The 20,000-nt window shown below is 31.5% G+C and overlaps 1 protein-coding gene across 2 annotated transcripts in view; it reads left to right on the top strand.

Annotated features, from left to right (window-relative positions):
* Positions 1-20,000, top strand: part of LOC137657068 (prolyl 4-hydroxylase subunit alpha-2-like) — a 166,923-nt gene that overhangs the window by 78,767 nt on the left and 68,156 nt on the right. For both annotated transcript variants that reach the window (XM_068391430.1, XM_068391431.1), the window contains exons 3-7: positions 2,396-2,577; positions 5,184-5,345; positions 12,761-12,883; positions 14,237-14,316; positions 15,129-15,197. In XM_068391430.1, coding sequence (XP_068247531.1) covers positions 2,396-2,577; positions 5,184-5,345; positions 12,761-12,883; positions 14,237-14,316; positions 15,129-15,197 — 616 coding nt within the window. The remainder of the gene's footprint in view (positions 1-2,395; positions 2,578-5,183; positions 5,346-12,760; positions 12,884-14,236; positions 14,317-15,128; positions 15,198-20,000) is intronic.

The following is a 20,000-nucleotide window of genomic DNA, read 5'->3' as shown; positions in this document are numbered from 1 at the left end:
ATCATATGCTTTCTCCAGATCCATAAATATGGAAATTTAAATTTAACGGCTTGCGTAACTACCAAAACGTCTAAAAACAGGATTCTGTTATTTTCATCATTTTCTATAGTAGATTATTTGAATAAAACTAAGGAATTAATGACAGCAACAAAACCCTAAAAATTAAAGTTTTCTTTTAGAATGCCTTAGTCATCATCAACATAACGATATCAAATGATTTAGAAGGAACAAACTAAAGATTTCAACCTAGTCTTTGAATAAAAGATGGGACAATGGATTACCTATGTCCATAGACTCTAAAATTCTGGATAGATTATGCAATAATCATCAAAAGGTACTTTTGGAAATAATGAGGTTAGATCAAAACTGTTCAGTTTGGGGTTAGACATTGTCTCGTATTTTGTGATCTATAGCAAAGGTCAACAGAACTTTTTCTTTTAATACGTGAATGTGAAATGGAGCCTAAATATGATTGGTCTCATTGGATATCCTGGTTCATATGCTTTAATCAAACTATATGAATAAGGCAAGGATGGTCCAGTGAAGTCAAAGTATCAATTTAGGATTTTCCTGCTTTGAATTGATTATAAGTTTTTGTTAAAATATTTTATAACTCTGTCAGAGATTGCCTCTTAATTTCAAGTCTGTAGAAAAATCGGATAGATGTAAATAAACTATTTTCCTAATTCTGTACTTTTGTTCATGATAAATATTACATTTGCCTTATCAGCTTTTATGCAAGTCAACATTATTCTTTAAAGATTGAAAGGGTGTTATAAAACTTTTGGGAAATTACAGGAGTTCACAGATACTATGATGAACTATATCAGACCTTTCTTTTCATTCTTACAAATGCAGAAGTGATATCGTTTTTTAATGATATTCGAGAATGGTGTTTTCTAGATAAGAGGAACATTGCTCATACAATTTTGTCTCGTCTTTCGCAAATTCTTGAATTGCAGCCACCCGCTCCTTATAGTTTCAGTCTCTTTTTTTTTTCTTTTCAGAGACAGAACACTAATATTTCCAAATGGATGTTCTTACTTGTTTCTTAGGCGTGCTGAGAGTAACGACTTGCGGATCTTCTGTTCCTCTTAACAGCCATGAAGAAAATTTCGTCGAAGTTTAGTAGAATGAACTTTAGCCATGGCGTTTTGAAAATCCCTTAAGAGAAAAGATAAGAAGGGGAACATGAGACTAAAGTTACGTAAGGTGTCCATTATGAACAGAAATCCCAACAGCTGACACGCTATGAACATGAGATATGTATTATAGTTCAGAAATGAAAATTAAAAGACTTTTTGGAGTTATAGTTCGACAGATATAAATTATTTGTATACTTCCTTGATAAAACCCTGTTGATACTTCTCTCTTAACCTTTCAATTGTCTCCTTGATTAAGTCTTCAGCCGCCTCCAGGGAGGCAACACAGTGTTCGGGATGGTACTTCATTAAACTGACCGTATACTGTATATCCTAATCTTAAAACTCGATCCCCTTTAATTTCACTTCTGACTATTGTTCTCGCTAACAGAAAATTTTTTTTCAATCATTTTGGCACTTAAGTTTTCAGTTAGACTGGGTTGTGAGACTCATCTGAAGGATAGCTTCAGAGATAAATCCTTTAAACTACATGGTTCAATAAGGTAACAAGAAAAGTGGCAGCTGCTTTCAAATAATGTCAAGTTTATAAATATTTCATATTTTATGTGAATGCTCATTTTCAGCAAAATCAAAGAAAAAACTTTAAACTACCCATTTATTGATTCATGTGTTATAAAGTAAGGAATCTAAAACTGGATACTGGTAGATATGGCTCAGGGTTCTTACCCATGGACAGAAACAACCTCTCAATTTAGATCTGTTATACTACTGTGTACAGTAGTACATTCGTCTTATTGGTGACATTATTGGACTCACAACGGGAATATCATACTTATACAAAAGATTAGACCCCTAAACAGTCAGTTTCTAGATGATTCCAGCTAAGTCGATTGTAGGAAGAAATGATAAGACAGGATCACTGGAAAACAGACCATGGCTTAGGTTTAAATTATGATATCATGCACAGGTAATCAGAAAGGATTCGACATATGGTCAATCTGACCTTTGTGAAATGCCTGGAAAATGTCTCAATTCTTTAACTTTTAATAAGTATGGTCTGAATGATCTTTAGGAAGATTTCATGTTATTGGTTTGGATATGTGACTGGAGAAATATAAACTCTACATCAGGGAAGACGAGTATTGTCTGTGAGTGTAAAGTAAGACGACAGTCAGAGGAACCATTAGCTGCTAATGCTAAAGGATTTGGCAAATATTCATCAGTTTTCATTGCAATGTAGGCTAGATGAGTTGTAACATCATAAAATTAATAGGATCATCTTTCAACTTCAGGTTTATCAGAGAGCATGAGCAGATATTTGGAAACGTTCAAACCTCAAACACTACTGAAATGAAGGGAATTGAAGCTGCATCAGATCCTGTAAAATCCCTAATACTGACGAGGAGACTCTCGAAAGGTTGGCCTCAGTTGCTGAGGATATCCAAGACCGTCCCCCGCCACTCTTCTTGGAAAAGTGAGTCTCTCTCTCTCTCTCTCTCTCTCTCTCTCTCTCTCTCTCTCTCTCTCTCTCTCTCTCTCTCTCTCCCCTGCGTCATTTTTGGTATTTAGTTTTAAATCCTTTTAGCATGTTGAACTCCTGTTATTGTGTTCTTTATGTGAAGAGTGATCACAGTATAATGAATTTGTATCATATTCTTTTTCCGACAAATTTCTATATCTGAATTTTCAATTATCAGAAAAGCAATTTGATCTCCTATACCCACTGCTAATCGCCCTTTGTGAATAATCACGACGATGGCAACGCAATCTATGTTTTGCATTTGGCTTACTAATAACCACAACTGATAAGAAACGTACATATTTGTTCTGGATTCCTATAGCTTCGATATATCCAAAGCTTTGTCTTACATTATATTAACCATAATGGCATGGGGCAGATATTTATAAATATATGAACAAATTTTAAACTGTACTTAAAGGTAAAGAGCTCGTTAATTCATTTCAACCAAATACCTTCGTGTCGCTAGCGTGTGTATATATACATACATATATATATATATATATATATATATATATATATATATATATATATGCATATATATACATATATATATATACACACACACATATGTATATATATATATATATATATATATATATATATATACATATATATATATATATATATATATATATGTATGTATATATACGTCATGAACCTCAGTGGTTTAATAAAAAGTAGGTTAGTCAGCAATGTTGTGGACGTTATAACAAAATATCACTCTTTGAATTAGATATGAAACAAAATAAGAATCGTTATGTAAATCGTTATGAAAAGTTCGAAAATAGAACTAGACATATATACTACATATGCGTTACTGAACAGAAATTTTAGTATTTCTTTTCTTAGATGTGGTTATTTTTTCTTGATCTTAATATATGATTTTACAGAATAGAGTATGGTTTGATTCTAGTTTTAGTATGGTAAAAATATTTTAAAAGTAAATTGAATATATATATATATATATATATATATATATATATATATATATATATATATGTATGTATGTATGTATATATATATATATATATATATATATATATATATATATATATATATTTACATATATCTATATACAGTATATATATATATATATATATATATATATATATATACAGTATATATATATATATATGTATATATATATATATATATATATATATATATATATATATATATATATATATATATATATTTCAACCACAGTGACATTTGATATGGAATTCTGCCTTTAGGAAGCTATATCCAGTGAAAATTCATTTTAGAAAACAGTTTCTGGCTGGCAAAGATGTCAACCTATGCCTCTTAGCCGAAACCATGCCTGCAGGAAATCTAACTTTGCTCAGCATGGTTGGCTAGGAGTCCATGCGGACATAGTTCCGGCTAAGAGGCATATGTTCGAATTTTTGCACAGCCAGAATGTCTTATCATGAATGAATTTCCCGTGGATATACATTCCCAAGTGTAGAATTCGATATTAAATGTCGCTGTGGTTGATATTTACATTGATTAAAATCCCGATTGTTAGTGATATATATATATATATATATATATATATATATATATATATATATATATATACATATATAGCGTTCGATCCCAAGTATGAGGTAGAAATTGATTTCTATTTGAACACGATGTTGTGTTGATATTTATCCATATATATTAAAGAAACATTAAAGGAATAAATGTAGGCCTAACTATTACAGGACATACATGTAAAGTAGGCTACTAAACCTGCTCCAGTAAGAATACGATAAGTCTAATCATTCTCTATAACAATATATATATATATACAGTATATATATATATATATATATATATATATATATATATATATATATATATATGTATATATATATATATATATACATATATATATATATATATATATATATATATATATATATATATATATATATATATATATATATATACTGTATATATATATATATATTGTTATAGAGAATGATTAGACTTATCGTATTCTTACTGGAGCAGGTTTAGTAGCCTACTTTACATGTATGTCCTGTAATAGTTAGGCCTACATTTATTCCTTTAATGTTTCTTGTAGTTCGATATTCCATGTCAGTATTTGTCATAGTTTTAGAACACTAGCTATTTCTCTCAACTTTTTTTAATCAAAAGAATCATTCAAATATTTCAATAAGTAATCTAATAAAAAAGTATATTATTTTTCTAAGATTTTTTCAAAGAAATATTTCCTCTTATCTTAGATATCACTGAATATTGGTAAATTATCTTTGATAGTTTAATATATATGAATTCAGCAGTACAATGTGATTTCTTAATCAATATCTCACTGAAATCTTGATTTTGATACAAGACCCAAAGAATCTTATCAAAAAAAATTTATAGTTGTATCGATATGGTTCCCAAAGATTTTTTTTTTTTTCGTTTTGAATAGTACAAATAAGTTTTAATGTCAGATTTCTCTATTAACAAGGAAACGATTTCAGAATATCTTCAAACATTAGGATTTGATATAGTATCCATTATTCTTTGTACTTAATTTATATCTTTACGTTGATGAACAGAAGTGAAATCTGAAGTCCTCAAAGTAGAGAAAGAGTTGGGATTAGTTATAGAGGAAGAAGACCTCAATTCTCAAACGGACGCCTTTGCCCGTGTCATACACATGTACAAGTTGAAGCCGAAAGAACTGACCAGTTTGGGATATCAACGACAAAAATCATATTGTAAGTATTTATAAGCTAATTTTTCCACAACAGCTCTTTTCGTATATTAAATTTACATGATTATAAAACTTACGGTGCATATTGATTTTTTTACTTTTTAGTACGATGATTTTATCATTTAATTCATCGGGTTATACTTATATCCATATAATATTTATACGAATATTGTTTCATGATCTGACAAAACAATTTTTTTTTCTTTTTTTTTTTTTGCTCTCGATAAAATTTGAGGAGTGGTGACAAAGGGTAACTGTCAATTAAACTATATAATTCCCATTATTAAAAAAATCCAGATGTTAAACGGACATCCGCAGTTTAACTAAAAAAAGATAAATGACGGAGGAGTTTCTCCCAAGCAAGACCCATATTGTCTTCAGTGTCCTCAAAGTAACGCCCAAGACATGAAAACAAACAAAGAAGCTCCCAGTCCGGCTGAGGTGTGAATTGGTTTAGAGGTATTTTATGTCACCCAGCTGATGACCCCTCTCCTACAGGGCTGTATTTGGCGGCGTTAGAACCTCAAATATATTAAGGCTCCCCTCTTTGCGCCCCACAGAAACCTTCGGGGCCATTGGGGCATTATGTCATAAAGTTTCTCCTCTGCCGAGGCACCAACAGGTGGTCGTCGGTAAAGCCAACCCCTCAAGTGCCACACCACGATTTTGTTAACTGCTTTAAGCTGATACTTCCTCGCCCCGCCCGGTTGTGATTTGGAAATACTCAAAATACATTAAAAACCTTGGGTGAATAGTGCAAATTTATTCATAGAATAAAGTTTTGTGATGTTGATAATAAGATTAACATCAATCCTATGTGAATATAAAAAAATCTTTGGATGAAAGTCGAAATAAAAGCGTTAAAGTATTGCTTTCGAGTTCTTATTAGGGAGTCTTCGTACAACAGTCTGGAAAATAATTCAAAATATTTTTTCATAGAAGAAACATTTTGCATATCGATTGCATCATTCTTTTTTCTTCCATTTCATGTTTTATTATTATTATTATTATTATTATTATTACTATTATTATTATTATTATTATTATTATTATTATTATTTCGGGAACCTCACGTACCAGACAAACATGTGGTATATCGAACCATTTTCTACTTAAAGAAAATTGATGCCCCAACGGGTATTGGCACCGTTTCCACGAGGGTCTTTATGACTGTGGGCCTGTGAAACGATTTCATGGCGAGAGGGGTAAATGCCGACGATCACCCTCGTGCCATATGATGTTGGATGACTAACTGTCTCTGTAGGTTGTATTGTAGATATTGCCAACACTCTACCTCAATCTGACTGTAAAGTGGTATTGATTTCTTTATCATGTCTCATATTCGGTTTTCTAGAAATGCTAAATATCATAGAAATACGAGATTGCTTTTGGTTTTAAAAAAATGACCCAACTCAATTTTCTTATTGATAAAGATGGATGTTAAGTCTATGTACATGTAAGTGTCACTCTATCGTTCTTAGGAAATGAACTAGATTTGAGCGATAAGCTAGTTAATATTGTGTGCAGGCCTAAATATTGAATATTGGAAATGGAATTAGTTGAAATGGTTGAAAGGATTAGGGATGATATAAAAGTTCTGGCAAAACATTTATAATGCTTGAAGAGTTGTAACCGGCAATACAGAGGCCATTTATTCATGCAAATAGAAGGTTTAGAGTGTGCACAAAAATGAAGTACCAGGTATGCGACTGTGCTATAATGAAAGAATATTATTATACAGAAATGAATTGGCAGATTTAAAAAAGCCGACCCAAATTGATCACGATCTTATATTGTGAAAGAAATACCGCAGACAGTTCTGGGTAGATCTCAGATTAGCTTTAGTGCAGAGTTTTTTTCAATCTTTTTTTATAGCATAGCTTGGTCTAGTAGAGACTCTTCCTGTTAAAAGATTGTTTAAACCCTTACCTCTTTATCTGACTTTAGTAGATATCCACATGCTATACAAGGCAGCGTCAGGCCAATCTTACATGTAGGACCATCAAAAAATGCCATACTTTGTGAATACATAAGCCCATTGCTATCATTTTCTTCAATAGTACACTGAGAAGCTTCTCGTACTTTAAAAAGTTACCTCTAAGATACACAGTTCAAAGGCAAATTAAAAACAGACTAAAAAAAACCCCACATATCAATGTATGTCTATATATCTCCATCTACTGAGATCAAAAGAACTTGAATAGTTCTCGATTTCTCCATTAACGTTTCTCAGTAAGTTGATACTAAGATCCGTTCTCAAGCTTTGACATTGTGCCACTGTGTCCTGAATTACTAAATTATACTCAAAACAAATAAAACACTCGTAAATACGTTTGGGCAAAGTTTGTTTGTTACCACTAGTAAAAAAAAAGAAAAAATCTGAGTCCACCATAGTCAGTATATCTAATATGTTCTCTGACTCATAAACGACAATGACAAGCTATATTGAGTCTTCTAACAACTATTCTAATTATCCACCCGGTACAAAGTAAAAGCTAGAGAAAAGTAAGTTTAGTTATTGCTGCATAATAGAGTGATTTATAATATTTTTTCGTATAATATACAGCTGCATATCTGTTATAGCCTAAGAACGCAATTTAGTATTATCTCTGCAAAGATTTCTGATGGGACTGGAATCTCTAGTTATCTGATACGTATTGAAAAGATACATAGACCTTTCAGTAATCGTAGTATTCATTTGCAATTATTAATAATTTCATGAAATATATACGAACTGAAAATTATATGAAATCTGTCAATATGTTCGCAACATATTTGTGACAGAAATTGTGCAATTTATCCAATATGTGGAAGCATAAAATTTTTAACACTAAGCGTAAGAACTCGATGAGAGTTTATGTCTACAAGATATGATAGATATTATAGAATTATATTTATCATGAAATATATTTTCATACAGTAAATTTTATTCATGATATGAATGTTAAGAAGCAATCACCAACTTGACGAAAATAGGGGGTACTTTACTTTCTCTATGAGAGGCTGTGCGAGTTAAATAAAATTACAGTATGTTTTTGCATTCTTTCAGTCTATTGAGCAAAAACTAGAAAGTGGCTTATTTATATTCAAAGGCCAACAATAACACCGCAAGAAAAATTATTAATTGCATATACTTCTGAAAACGTTTAAGGGGATCTTAGTAACCAATTTCATTAAATTTTGCATTCGTGTTAACCTCGCAATTAATACCAGAAGTCTTCAAATCATATTGATCATGAATATATTGTCAGACACTCAAACGAAAGAGGAACGCTGCAATACTCTGTGTTTGCCTCCTTTTCAGCCTCAAATAAGGGAAAATAATTTTGAAATATTCCACCATTCAAGATATTTATACATATTTCGAATGAGAATGAATTTCATGCAAGATCATTTCCCTTTATCACGAGACCTTAGAAATAATCAACGGCCACAATGTTTATTGCTCAGTGGTCAGAGATGACAATCAGTAAGCCAAGAGACGCGTCTCAACGCTCTGCTTGAGCTATACCCTACTAACATTAGCTGCATCACATAAAAATGTTCGAATGTACACACACACACGCGCACACACACACACACACATATATATATATATATATATATACACACACACACACACACACACATATATATATATATATATATATATATATATATATATATTTACATACATATATATATATATATATATATATATATATGTGTGTGTGTGTATATATTTACATATATACATATATATATATATATATATATATATATATATATATATATATATCCTATATGAAATGGAAGCAAGTAAAGAGGAAATGAATAGCAATTTATCAAAGTGGAAAAGTTCTGAAACAAGACCAAGGAAAACTATCAGAAAAGACCAAAAACCTAATAAAGAACAGATTGGAAATAAAGGTAAAGTAAAGAAAGCATTAAAAGGCATGACAAGAGGCAAAGCAGCAGGAGAAGATGGTCTAACAATCTACTAAATGCTAGACGGAGGCGATTTCATAGTAGTAAAACTGGCAGAACTTTAGCCTACATACAATGTCTGCTAGAATTCTCTTAACCTACAGCTACGATAAACTTTAGCATTATACTAATTCACAAAAAGGGAGACACAAAAGACTTGAAAAATTACCACCCAATCTGTATACTTTCAGTAATATACAAAATATTTACAAACATCATCTTAGATCAAATAAAAAGACAGGTAGACTTTAATTGTTCACATAATTTAGATTTGGAAAATATATAAATTAACATTATTGGGGGAATACCCGCAACAATTTCAGATTTTCGAATGGCATAGTTCTCTTTAGTGAATAATGGGAGGAATTGCAAAAGATTAAAGAAGATTTTGATAGAGAAAGCAGAAATACAGTATCAGGCGGTTAATCAATATGGGTAAAACTAAAATAATGTTCAATGAAAATGTAGAGATAACAAATAGGGGTTATGGGCAATCCTCTAGAATTTGTTAATGCATATACTTAATGAGGAGAGACCGTAAGTGTTTCCCCCATGTCACGAGACCTAAAATTAAAAAGAAGGATAAGCATAGTATGGAGATTTTTGGTAAACAAGATGAGAGTTTGAAAAGTAAAATGCCACTTCCTCTGAAAAGAAAAAAAATATTGAACTGGTTGGTCCTACAAATACTAATTTATGCATCAGCAACTTAGAACACTATAAAGACTTAGAACATGAACTAGTTATAACTCAAAGTACAATGGAAAGAATAATGATGGGAATAAACCTAAGAGACAGAAAAGGAGCAACATGGATATGTGAGCACACTAAGGTGGAGGATATTCTAACAGCTGTAAGAGAAAGAAATGTATGTGGACAGGACATATTATGAGAAGGACATTATAATAGACGAATATTAAGCATAGCAGAATGGGTCCTAGAGTTTGCAAACGAAGCAGGAATGGAAGAGAAGACGATGGATTGACGACCTAAGAAAATTGGCAGGTATAGACTGGCATAGGAAGACCATAAGCAGACGTATGGGGGAGGTCATGTTTGATAATGATGAGGATGATGATAATGATATACAAATATTTATATATTTATGTATACATATATACATACATATACCTATACCGGTATATATGTATGTATTTCTGGCCGGCCAGAAGCTATTGACTTTGAGTGGTTCCACCATTGAGACTATCCTGAGGACGATAAGAGAATCCAGACATTAACGTATTGAAATATACGGTTTATTTGAATATACATGAATATAAATATATATAGATATGTATATATATATGTATATATATGTGTGTGTGTATATATATACTGTGTGTATATATATATATATATATATATATATATATATATATATATGTGTGTGTGTGTGTGTATATATACAGTATATATATAAATATAATATATTTCATATATTTGTATATATGTGTATATACAGTATATACATACATATACATATATATATACATATATATATATATATATATATATATATATATATATATATATATGTATATATGTATATATATATACATACACATATATATGTATGTATATATATGTGTGTGTATATATAAGGCAATTGATTTAATAATAGATGGAGGAGATTTCATAATAGTAAAACTCCTTGAACTTTGCACCAAATTTTCGCAAGAATGCTTTACACCTACAGCTTGAAAGAACTTTGTCACAATATCAAATCACAAAAAGGGAGGCATAAGGGACATAAAAAATCAGTGCCCTATAAGTTTATCATTAATGATATATAAAATATTTACAGAGATCATATTAGGCTGAATAGAAAGACAGCTAGACTTTAATCAACCAAGAGAGCAGGCAGGTTTTGTAGCTCGTATTCAACGACTGACCATTTCCATGTAATTAACCTGTTAGTGAGAAAATCAACTGAGTATGACAAATCACTATGTATGGTATTTAAACATCGTGAGAAAGCATTTGATTCTGTCAAAAATTTACGAGTAATGAAATCCCTTCAAAAGAAAATAACAGATGAATCTCTTTTTAAAATTCTTGAATATATCTATACAGGTAGCACATCAATCCTAAAACTACATAAAGATGGTGAGAAAATTCCAGTTGAGAATGGATTTAGGCACGGACACCCCATTTCTCCTAAATTCCTCGCAGCATGTTTAGAAGGTTTTAACATTTTAGATTTGGAAAATATTGGAATTAACATTAATGAGGATTAACTTATCAACTTAAGATTTGCAGATGACATAGTTTTATTTACTGAAGCATGAGAGGAATTGCAAAAGATGATGGGAGATTTGAAAAGAAAAAGCAGAAATGTTGGACTGAAAATGAATATGAGTGAAACTAAGATAGTGGTCAATGGAAATGCAGAGAGACAACAAATAAGGGCTATGGACGAACTTCTAGAGATTATCAATGCATATATGTAATTGAGATAGGCAGTCAATGTTTCCCCAAGACATGAGACTGAAATTGAAATAAGGATAAGCATAGGATGGAGTGCTTTTGGTAAACTAAATGAGTTTAATGAAAGTAAAATGCCACTTTCTCTAAAAAGAAAAGTATTTGATCAGATAATCCTACCAGCATTAACTTATGCACCAGAAACCTAGACACTTAGAAAATATTATAGTACAGTACCAACTCAAAAAGCCATAGAAAGAATAATAATGGGATTTACACTAAGAGAAAGAAAAAGAACGACATGGATGCAAGTGCAAATTGAAGTGGAGTATATTCTAATAACAAGTAAGAAAAACATGGACGTGGGCACGACATATAATGAGAATGACAGAGAAAAAAGGAATATTAAGAATATCAGAGTTTGTCCCGAGATATTGCAAAAGTAGCAAGGGAAGGAGGAGAAGATCATGGATTGACAAACTAAGAAATTTGTATGTATATATATATATATATATATATATATATATATATATATATATATATATATATATATATATATATATATATATATAATACCTTTTCTGAGTGGGAATATCTTAATGTGGTGGAAGGATTCGGGTATCGCTATAATCAGCAAAGCTGTACTAGTCAGTGCCATCAATACTAGGGTGCTTTGCTGTGAGCAATCAGAGGAAAATCTCACACCATCACCAATCCGCGCTGGGCAACGTGGTGATGAAAACTGGCCAAACCCCCTGAGGCCTTTGTACTGCAGTTGAATAAAAACGGCTGCATTTGGTGTTGTCGTTTATATATATATATATATATATATATATATATATATATATATAAATATATATATATATATATATATATATATATATATATATATATATATATATATATATATATATGCTTATATATATACATATATGTATATACTTGTGTGTGTAGGTATGTATGAATGTATATATTTATGTGTTTTCCTGGGTTCAAATCAATTAACTTATTTATTGCAAAATTTCTTAGTTTCTACACATCTGAAGACTTTAGACGTTGCCCTCATAGTTGGCGCCGCGTTTGATGAAAGACTTTACGGAACAGCTGTCGATGTGTTATCCTCCGTGAGGGAGCTGACCGAAACCGCTTCAGGTGGGTTTACTTATTTCTCTTTTACCTTGAATTCCCTTAGTTCAATCTCTAACAGATTTTATTACGTGAAATTGAGAATATGCATATTTTGCCACACAGAAAATTTGCGATATATTTGCAATTGATAAGAGAAGTCACAATAAATATACAAGGCTATCTGGATGCTATATTCTGTAATTACTAATGATAATTGTTGCTAATTTTAATTGTAGATGATCATTCTTTTAATACTGATAAGAACTACAAGCAAGTGATATTTTTTACTCAAAACTTTGGTTTGAATTTACAAATTATTGATCTAATATTCATTATTTAGTTTTTTTCTTATGTCATGATCTTTTCTTAACACCATAGCAAGATATCAATACGGAAATACACGAGGTTGGAACTTTTCACCTATAGTATTGCGCCAGGTCACCTTTTGTAAAGATTACATACTCTCTCTCTCTCTCTCTCTCTCTCTCTCTCTCTCTCTCTCTCTCTCTCTCTCTCTCTCTCTCTCTCTCTCACTTATTTCCATATGAACATCAGTGGGACAAGATTTAGAGATTGGAGTTTGCAACTTCACCTCGAAGAGACTCGCTGAAAACGGAGAGGTAGCACCTCCTGGCACCCCCCCCCCCCTCACATTTAAAGGGAAGACAATGTAATGAAGTAATATATTATGTCGTGAGCGAGAAGTAACCCATTTATAAAATTGTCGATGGGGTTTAAATGATACATTATGATTCCAGTCAACTTTCATAATACCCATTGGCCATGGAGCAAAAAAAATTCTGTCCCGTCACAGCTTTTCCACTATTTTCATACTAACTTTACCCATGTTTTCGAAGCGAAGACATTTTATTGCCCTGAGCGGTTGTGGTGGTCTGTTTTAGGTCTACTTCCTCTAGGTCTTAAAAACAACAGGAAAACAAGTCCCGGATGGGAAGAGCGTCAGATGCTAGGCCAGTCGAACACTATGTGAATATATGTCGACATTCTTTTTTTTTTTCTTTCTTTTTTTGCACTTTTCCTTAGGAGAGATAGAAGTGTATTTAGTTAAGTAAACCTTAATAAAAAATTTTAGTATGATAGTGTATATTCTGAAAATTTTATTTGATACGTATGGAAAATTATTATACACTTCAAATATTGAACAGTTGTAAGAAACAAATTAAGATATTATTGGCTGGAATCATTCCTATATTACTTTGATTATTAATAGTTTTGAAGCATTATTTACACTACAAGATTTTCAATTTATACTAAATAGGGAGGATCCTCCCATTATTTGCTTGACTATTATTTCCCGTATTCTTCTGGTCTATGTCATGTACCATCCAGATATATAACCTATTGAGTGAATTACAGAAACGTCACAAGAAACGATATCAAATCGCTCAAACCTTATGCGCAACCTCAACCACCTGATCTACCTGTCTTCAAAACTGGTAAGTAACTACTTTCAATATTTTCCAGGCCGGATATCATATGCAGTATATATATATATATATATCTATATATATATATATATATATATATATATATATATATATATACATATATATATATATATATATATATATATATGTATATATATATGTATATGTATATATACATATATATATTTATTTATCTATTTATTTATGATATCAACAGGGAAATATATATGAAATTACTAACTTATACATTGTATTTGTATATATATATATATATATATATATATATATATATATATATATGCATATATATACATAATATCTACAGGGAAATATATATGTAATTACTCACTTATACAATATATATATATATATATATATATATATATATATATTTATGTATAAGTATATATGTATTTATGTATATATATATATATAAATATATATATACAGTATATATATATATATATATATATATATATATATATATATATATATATATATATATATATATATATATATATATATATATATATTGCTATGTCAAAATGGGCTTCGTTAGGATTTAGTCTATTTATAACTATTAAGCACACTGGTTTATATAATGCAGATGAATAAGTGTCATATTTGTTTTTCTAGTGATCAGTTGATGTTATATAATCTTAACTTATGGTGCTTAGTACCAATTCGAAAATATTGTTGTGCTCTTCAATATATAGCTAATGTAGTATAATTTTAAATTGCATAATATAAATAACTAATTGAAAATATTCTTTTATTCTTTTTTTTCCCATCGTTCTGCCTTGCTAACACTCCAAGTGAAGCATGACCTCAGACTATCTTCAGAGGACTACAAACCACAGCCTGGCATGTTCCCTAGATTTCTTTCGCAGGTAAATGATTACATAACTTATTTTTTTTATTTTAGATTAGGGATTTTTGAGATGTCGTTAGTAAGATATCTATATACTGATGTAAATAGGTCTGTTGTTACGTTGCTTCATTGTCGGAGTGTGTCATTTCCATACCTTTTCTATCCCTCAACAATAGTATTTTTTCAAGTCATTAATGTTTCTGTGGAGATTTTCTCTATTGATCTAAAAACCAAACAAAGGGATTTTCTTTTATACCTTGAAGTGTTACCATTTGGGGTTTCTAACACTCCAATTCATTCTAAATGCATTTAGCAGGTATTTGTCTATGTGTAAGTGTGAATAAGCATTAGTCCGGGTAAAGGAAAACATAATGTTTAGTAGATCACTAAAATGTATATCTATATCTAGTGCTAATATACTCAGAAGATTCAGGATCCTCGCAGCAGGCGTTTGATTTTAACAATGAAATTAATGTGCCGAATAATTAACAACATATTCATATGTGTTGTTGATGTACATGTTGTTAAAGATGAAGATCGACATAACAATATTATGTGAGGGAGAGTGAAACAGAGAGTATCTCACACACACCCAACCACACACACACACAGACACACCTTAACGTGGTGTAAATGTTTGTGTATCACTAGGATCAGCCAAGCTGTACTAGTAAGGTTGGTTTGCTGTGAGCGATCAGACCAAAGTCTCCTACAATCATCATCAATTCGCAGTAGCCAGCGTGGTGAGGAAAATGGCCAGACCCCAGATAGATAGATAGATAGAGAGATAGCTTTTTATTGACCACAAATTCTACATTAAAAATTACAATAAATATAATCACATATTAACATTAATCTATTATACAATCGGGATATTTACATTATTTCATATACAATGTAGTCCATGAAATTACAGGATCTATAATAGTTCCTTAGCATATATCATAATTAAAATCATTAAGCATATTTCATATAAATCACTTTAACATAAAATTAAAAATTAATGTTAAACCAAAGAAAATATATCTATGGGTAACAGTTCAAGATTGAGCTGGAAATTTTCACAGTGGTGAGTACATCTTTGGCAAGGATCCGATGAAATGAATTTATATTATAATCAGTTCGTATACTATGTGTAATAGGGCAGGACTCCACCACATGCAGCTCCGTTTGTACCTCGCCACAAGGGCATAGCCTCTCCTCTACTGGGAGGAGACCTCGACCTCTTCTGTTCCACCTACCTGTTTCAATAGCAAGGTTATGAGCGCTTAACCTTAATCTAGTAAAAGAAGTTCTGTGTATATCATTAACATTATTTTTTTTTTTTTTGTATAAACATCGTGTACAGTAAATTCAGGATTCAATAATCTATAAGTCTCTCTACGAGATTAATTAGATTCTATTACAGCCTCTTTTAAGTTTTGAAAATCTTATATCTCATCTTTACCTATCGAAATCAAGTTTGAAACATATCTACCAGTAGGTGTATTACACTCTAAAGTAAGTTGTATTGCATGTACCCATGGATCGTCTACCATCCCGTTCCTATCTCTCCTCATATTTTTGAAAAAAATTCCTTTTTTTTATCTCTTACTATAGCTTTTAGTGTTGGCATTCCTACTCCCAAATAACACAGATCATTACATGTTGACTTCCGAACACCTAATAGTTGTTTAATTCCCCAGTTATGCAATTTAACAATAGGTTTCAGATCTCCATTAATCCAGGGCTCACACCCGTAAAGAATTGTTGACATTAAAGCCGCATTAAAAAGTTTCTTCTTTACATAAAATGGCACATCGTTGTTTTTATTTACAAAAGATATGAATTTTAAAATGTGGCACATTTTTGCTTGCGCATGAGCAGCAATGGCAGACGATACCAACCCATCACTTGTAAAAACACTTCCCAAATAAAAATATCGGTCGCACCATGACACCGTCAAATCATCCACTTTTATTGGTTCACGTTCAATCATCCCTACATTAATAGCAAAAAAATTGTTTTTATTCATATTTACTTTCATACCATTATTTTGACAAAACTGATTAAGAAGTCCTAATTTATGTATCATTCCACTCCTAGTCGTAGATAATATGACAGTATCATCCATCAATACAAAAACATGCAGCCACACCAGGAACTCATCAAGACCACAATTATCTTCAATCAACTTGATCAGATCATTAACATATAATACAAAGAGGATACATAAAGTAGGGGTTCCCTGACGCACTCCCACCGTAGCTGAAATAACAGCAGTTCCTATAATGCTACGTGTAGCATGATACATCACTACCAAAGCAGCAGTCATCACTGCCCCACAACCCAACCGTTTAAGCATACAGAATAACGTATTTCTTGGCACACGGTCATAAGCTTGGGAAAAGTCTACTAAGGTAACAAGCAGAGGTAATTTTTTCCTTTTAGCCAAATCAAGTAATAGTCTTAACGTTACTACATGTTCAATACATCCTCTTTTAGGTTGTCCACCAGCCTGTTCTCTATAGGGAGAAAACCATTGCATTAAACGGTTACATAAGACCATGTCATACAACTTTGAAATCACGTTAATTACATTAATTCAACGTTAATTAACAGGACGCATACGATCACCTCGTTTGAATATTGTAACTAGCCTAGCCAATTGCCAAGGAAAGGGATAACGAGCTGAAGAGAAAAGGACATTAAACAACGAAGTCAACAACATTGCCCACTGAACTGGTAATACCTTGAAAAGCCCTGGACATAATTCGTCGGGTCCTCCAGATTTGTCAGTCTTTGGCTTGTGTATTTGAGTTTTTACTTCGTTCTCTAGGTTCTCACTATCCAAACAGGGATTGTAACGTTATAATCACTCAGATCCATTCGGTTTTCTGTTGGTCTCGTAGGGTTAAAAAATTCTTCATAAAATTCCCTGAATTGTTCATCATTAGGGCGAATACAGCTATCGTTCGTTTCCTGATATTGACTTTTCCAATCTACGGCTTGCCAAACCCGAGCATCATCACTATCATTCAACAACATATCCCATCTTTCTAATGATTGATTGATAACAGTATTTGATGGACTAGTATACCTGACACGACTGATTTGATTACACTCATACAAAATATTTGACACAGTATTAACATATTCATCAATATTATCATGGTTAAGAATAGTCAAATCTCGCCTCAGAAGATGATTACGAAAACACTCTACATTTATTTGATCAAATTTTATAGGTCTCTTGATAAAGGTATTATTAGGTATATTAGTATACATAGTGGCATGATCTCCTAGATATTTAGCACGTGAACACAAGGCATACATATCATTTATTAAAGGGTGTAAAGTCAAAGAAATCGGGGCATGATCTGAAGGTAAAGAAATATCTTGCCATACATTAAAATTACTTAAAAGTTTAATCAAACTTGGTGACGATATACATATGTCCAATTCTTATTTCCACTCATATCCATGACCAAGACATTTCTGACGCCTTATGATGGTGTGGACTGGAAACGACTGATTTTGTTATATATATATATGTATATATATATATATATATATATATATATATATATATATATATATATCGTATCGTCATGATCAGGAAAGCTTTACTAGTCAGAGACACCCACACTAGGATGGGTTGCTATGAGCAATAAAACGAAAATCTCCCACCATCACCAATCCGCACTGGCCAGGGTGGTGATGAAAACTGCCCAAACCCCTTGACATCAATTCACATGTTGAGGCCTCTGTCCTGCAGTAGACTAGAAGTGGACAAATGAGTTGTTGTAGAGGTCTCAGACATGTCCTTCCTCTTGCGTCTGTTTATGGTCTTTCTATGCCCATTTACATCTGCCAATTTTATTAGTTCGTTAATCCACCGTCTTCTTTTCCTTCCCCTGCCTCTTTTGCAATCTCTAGGGACCCATTCTGTTATTCTTAATGACCATCTAATATCTGTCATTCTCCATTCTCATTATATAGCTTGCCCATGTCCATTTCCTTTTTTTACATGTTGTTAGGATATCCTCTACTTTAGTTTGCTCACATATCCATGTTATTCTTTTTCTTAGTCTTATTCCCATCATTATTCTTTACACACACATACACACACACACACACACACACATATATATATATATATATATATATATATATATATATATATATATATATATATATATGTATATATATATATATATATATACAGCATATATACTGTATATAAATATATATATATATATATATATATATATATATATATATATATATATATTTATGTGTGTGCGTGTATGTATTGGTTTGTATGTTCGTGACGGTGTAAACATATAAAAAAAAATACCAAGGCAAAAATATAATAGAAATAATGTCTCTTGATTAGTTTGTGTTATTTAAATATGATAAAGGGAACTCACATATATTAGGAAAAATATGATATACATGTAAGAAAGACCACAATTTCTCATACAGCATAACAGAAAGGGAATCCTCGCCTCATTTATAAGCATGGCTGAGTGCTCTCTATTTGATTGGCATAATGTTTTGTTATCGCTATACTATATTGTATACATGCCGCTTTTAATTCTTTCAATTGCACATCTTAAGAAACTTTTGGAGTTGGTGGTGCTGGACACCGCGTTTGTTTTTAATGGTAAGCTTTATAACAAGTGGATGGTATGGCTATGGGTTCCCCTCTGGGACCCACTTTTACTAACATTTTTATGTGCTCCCTTGAGGAGACCATGCTCTAAAATTGCCCTTTGAAATACCATCCCCTGTTTTATGTCAGATATGTTAATGACACCTTCGCTTTATTCAGAAATGA

The sequence above is a fragment of the Palaemon carinicauda genome, chromosome 18 (genome assembly GCF_036898095.1).
Source record: "Palaemon carinicauda isolate YSFRI2023 chromosome 18, ASM3689809v2, whole genome shotgun sequence".
NCBI lineage: Eukaryota > Metazoa > Arthropoda > Malacostraca > Decapoda > Palaemonidae > Palaemon > Palaemon carinicauda.
Note: the sequence above shows the minus strand (reverse complement) of the source record. Positions and strands in the feature narration are given on the sequence as shown.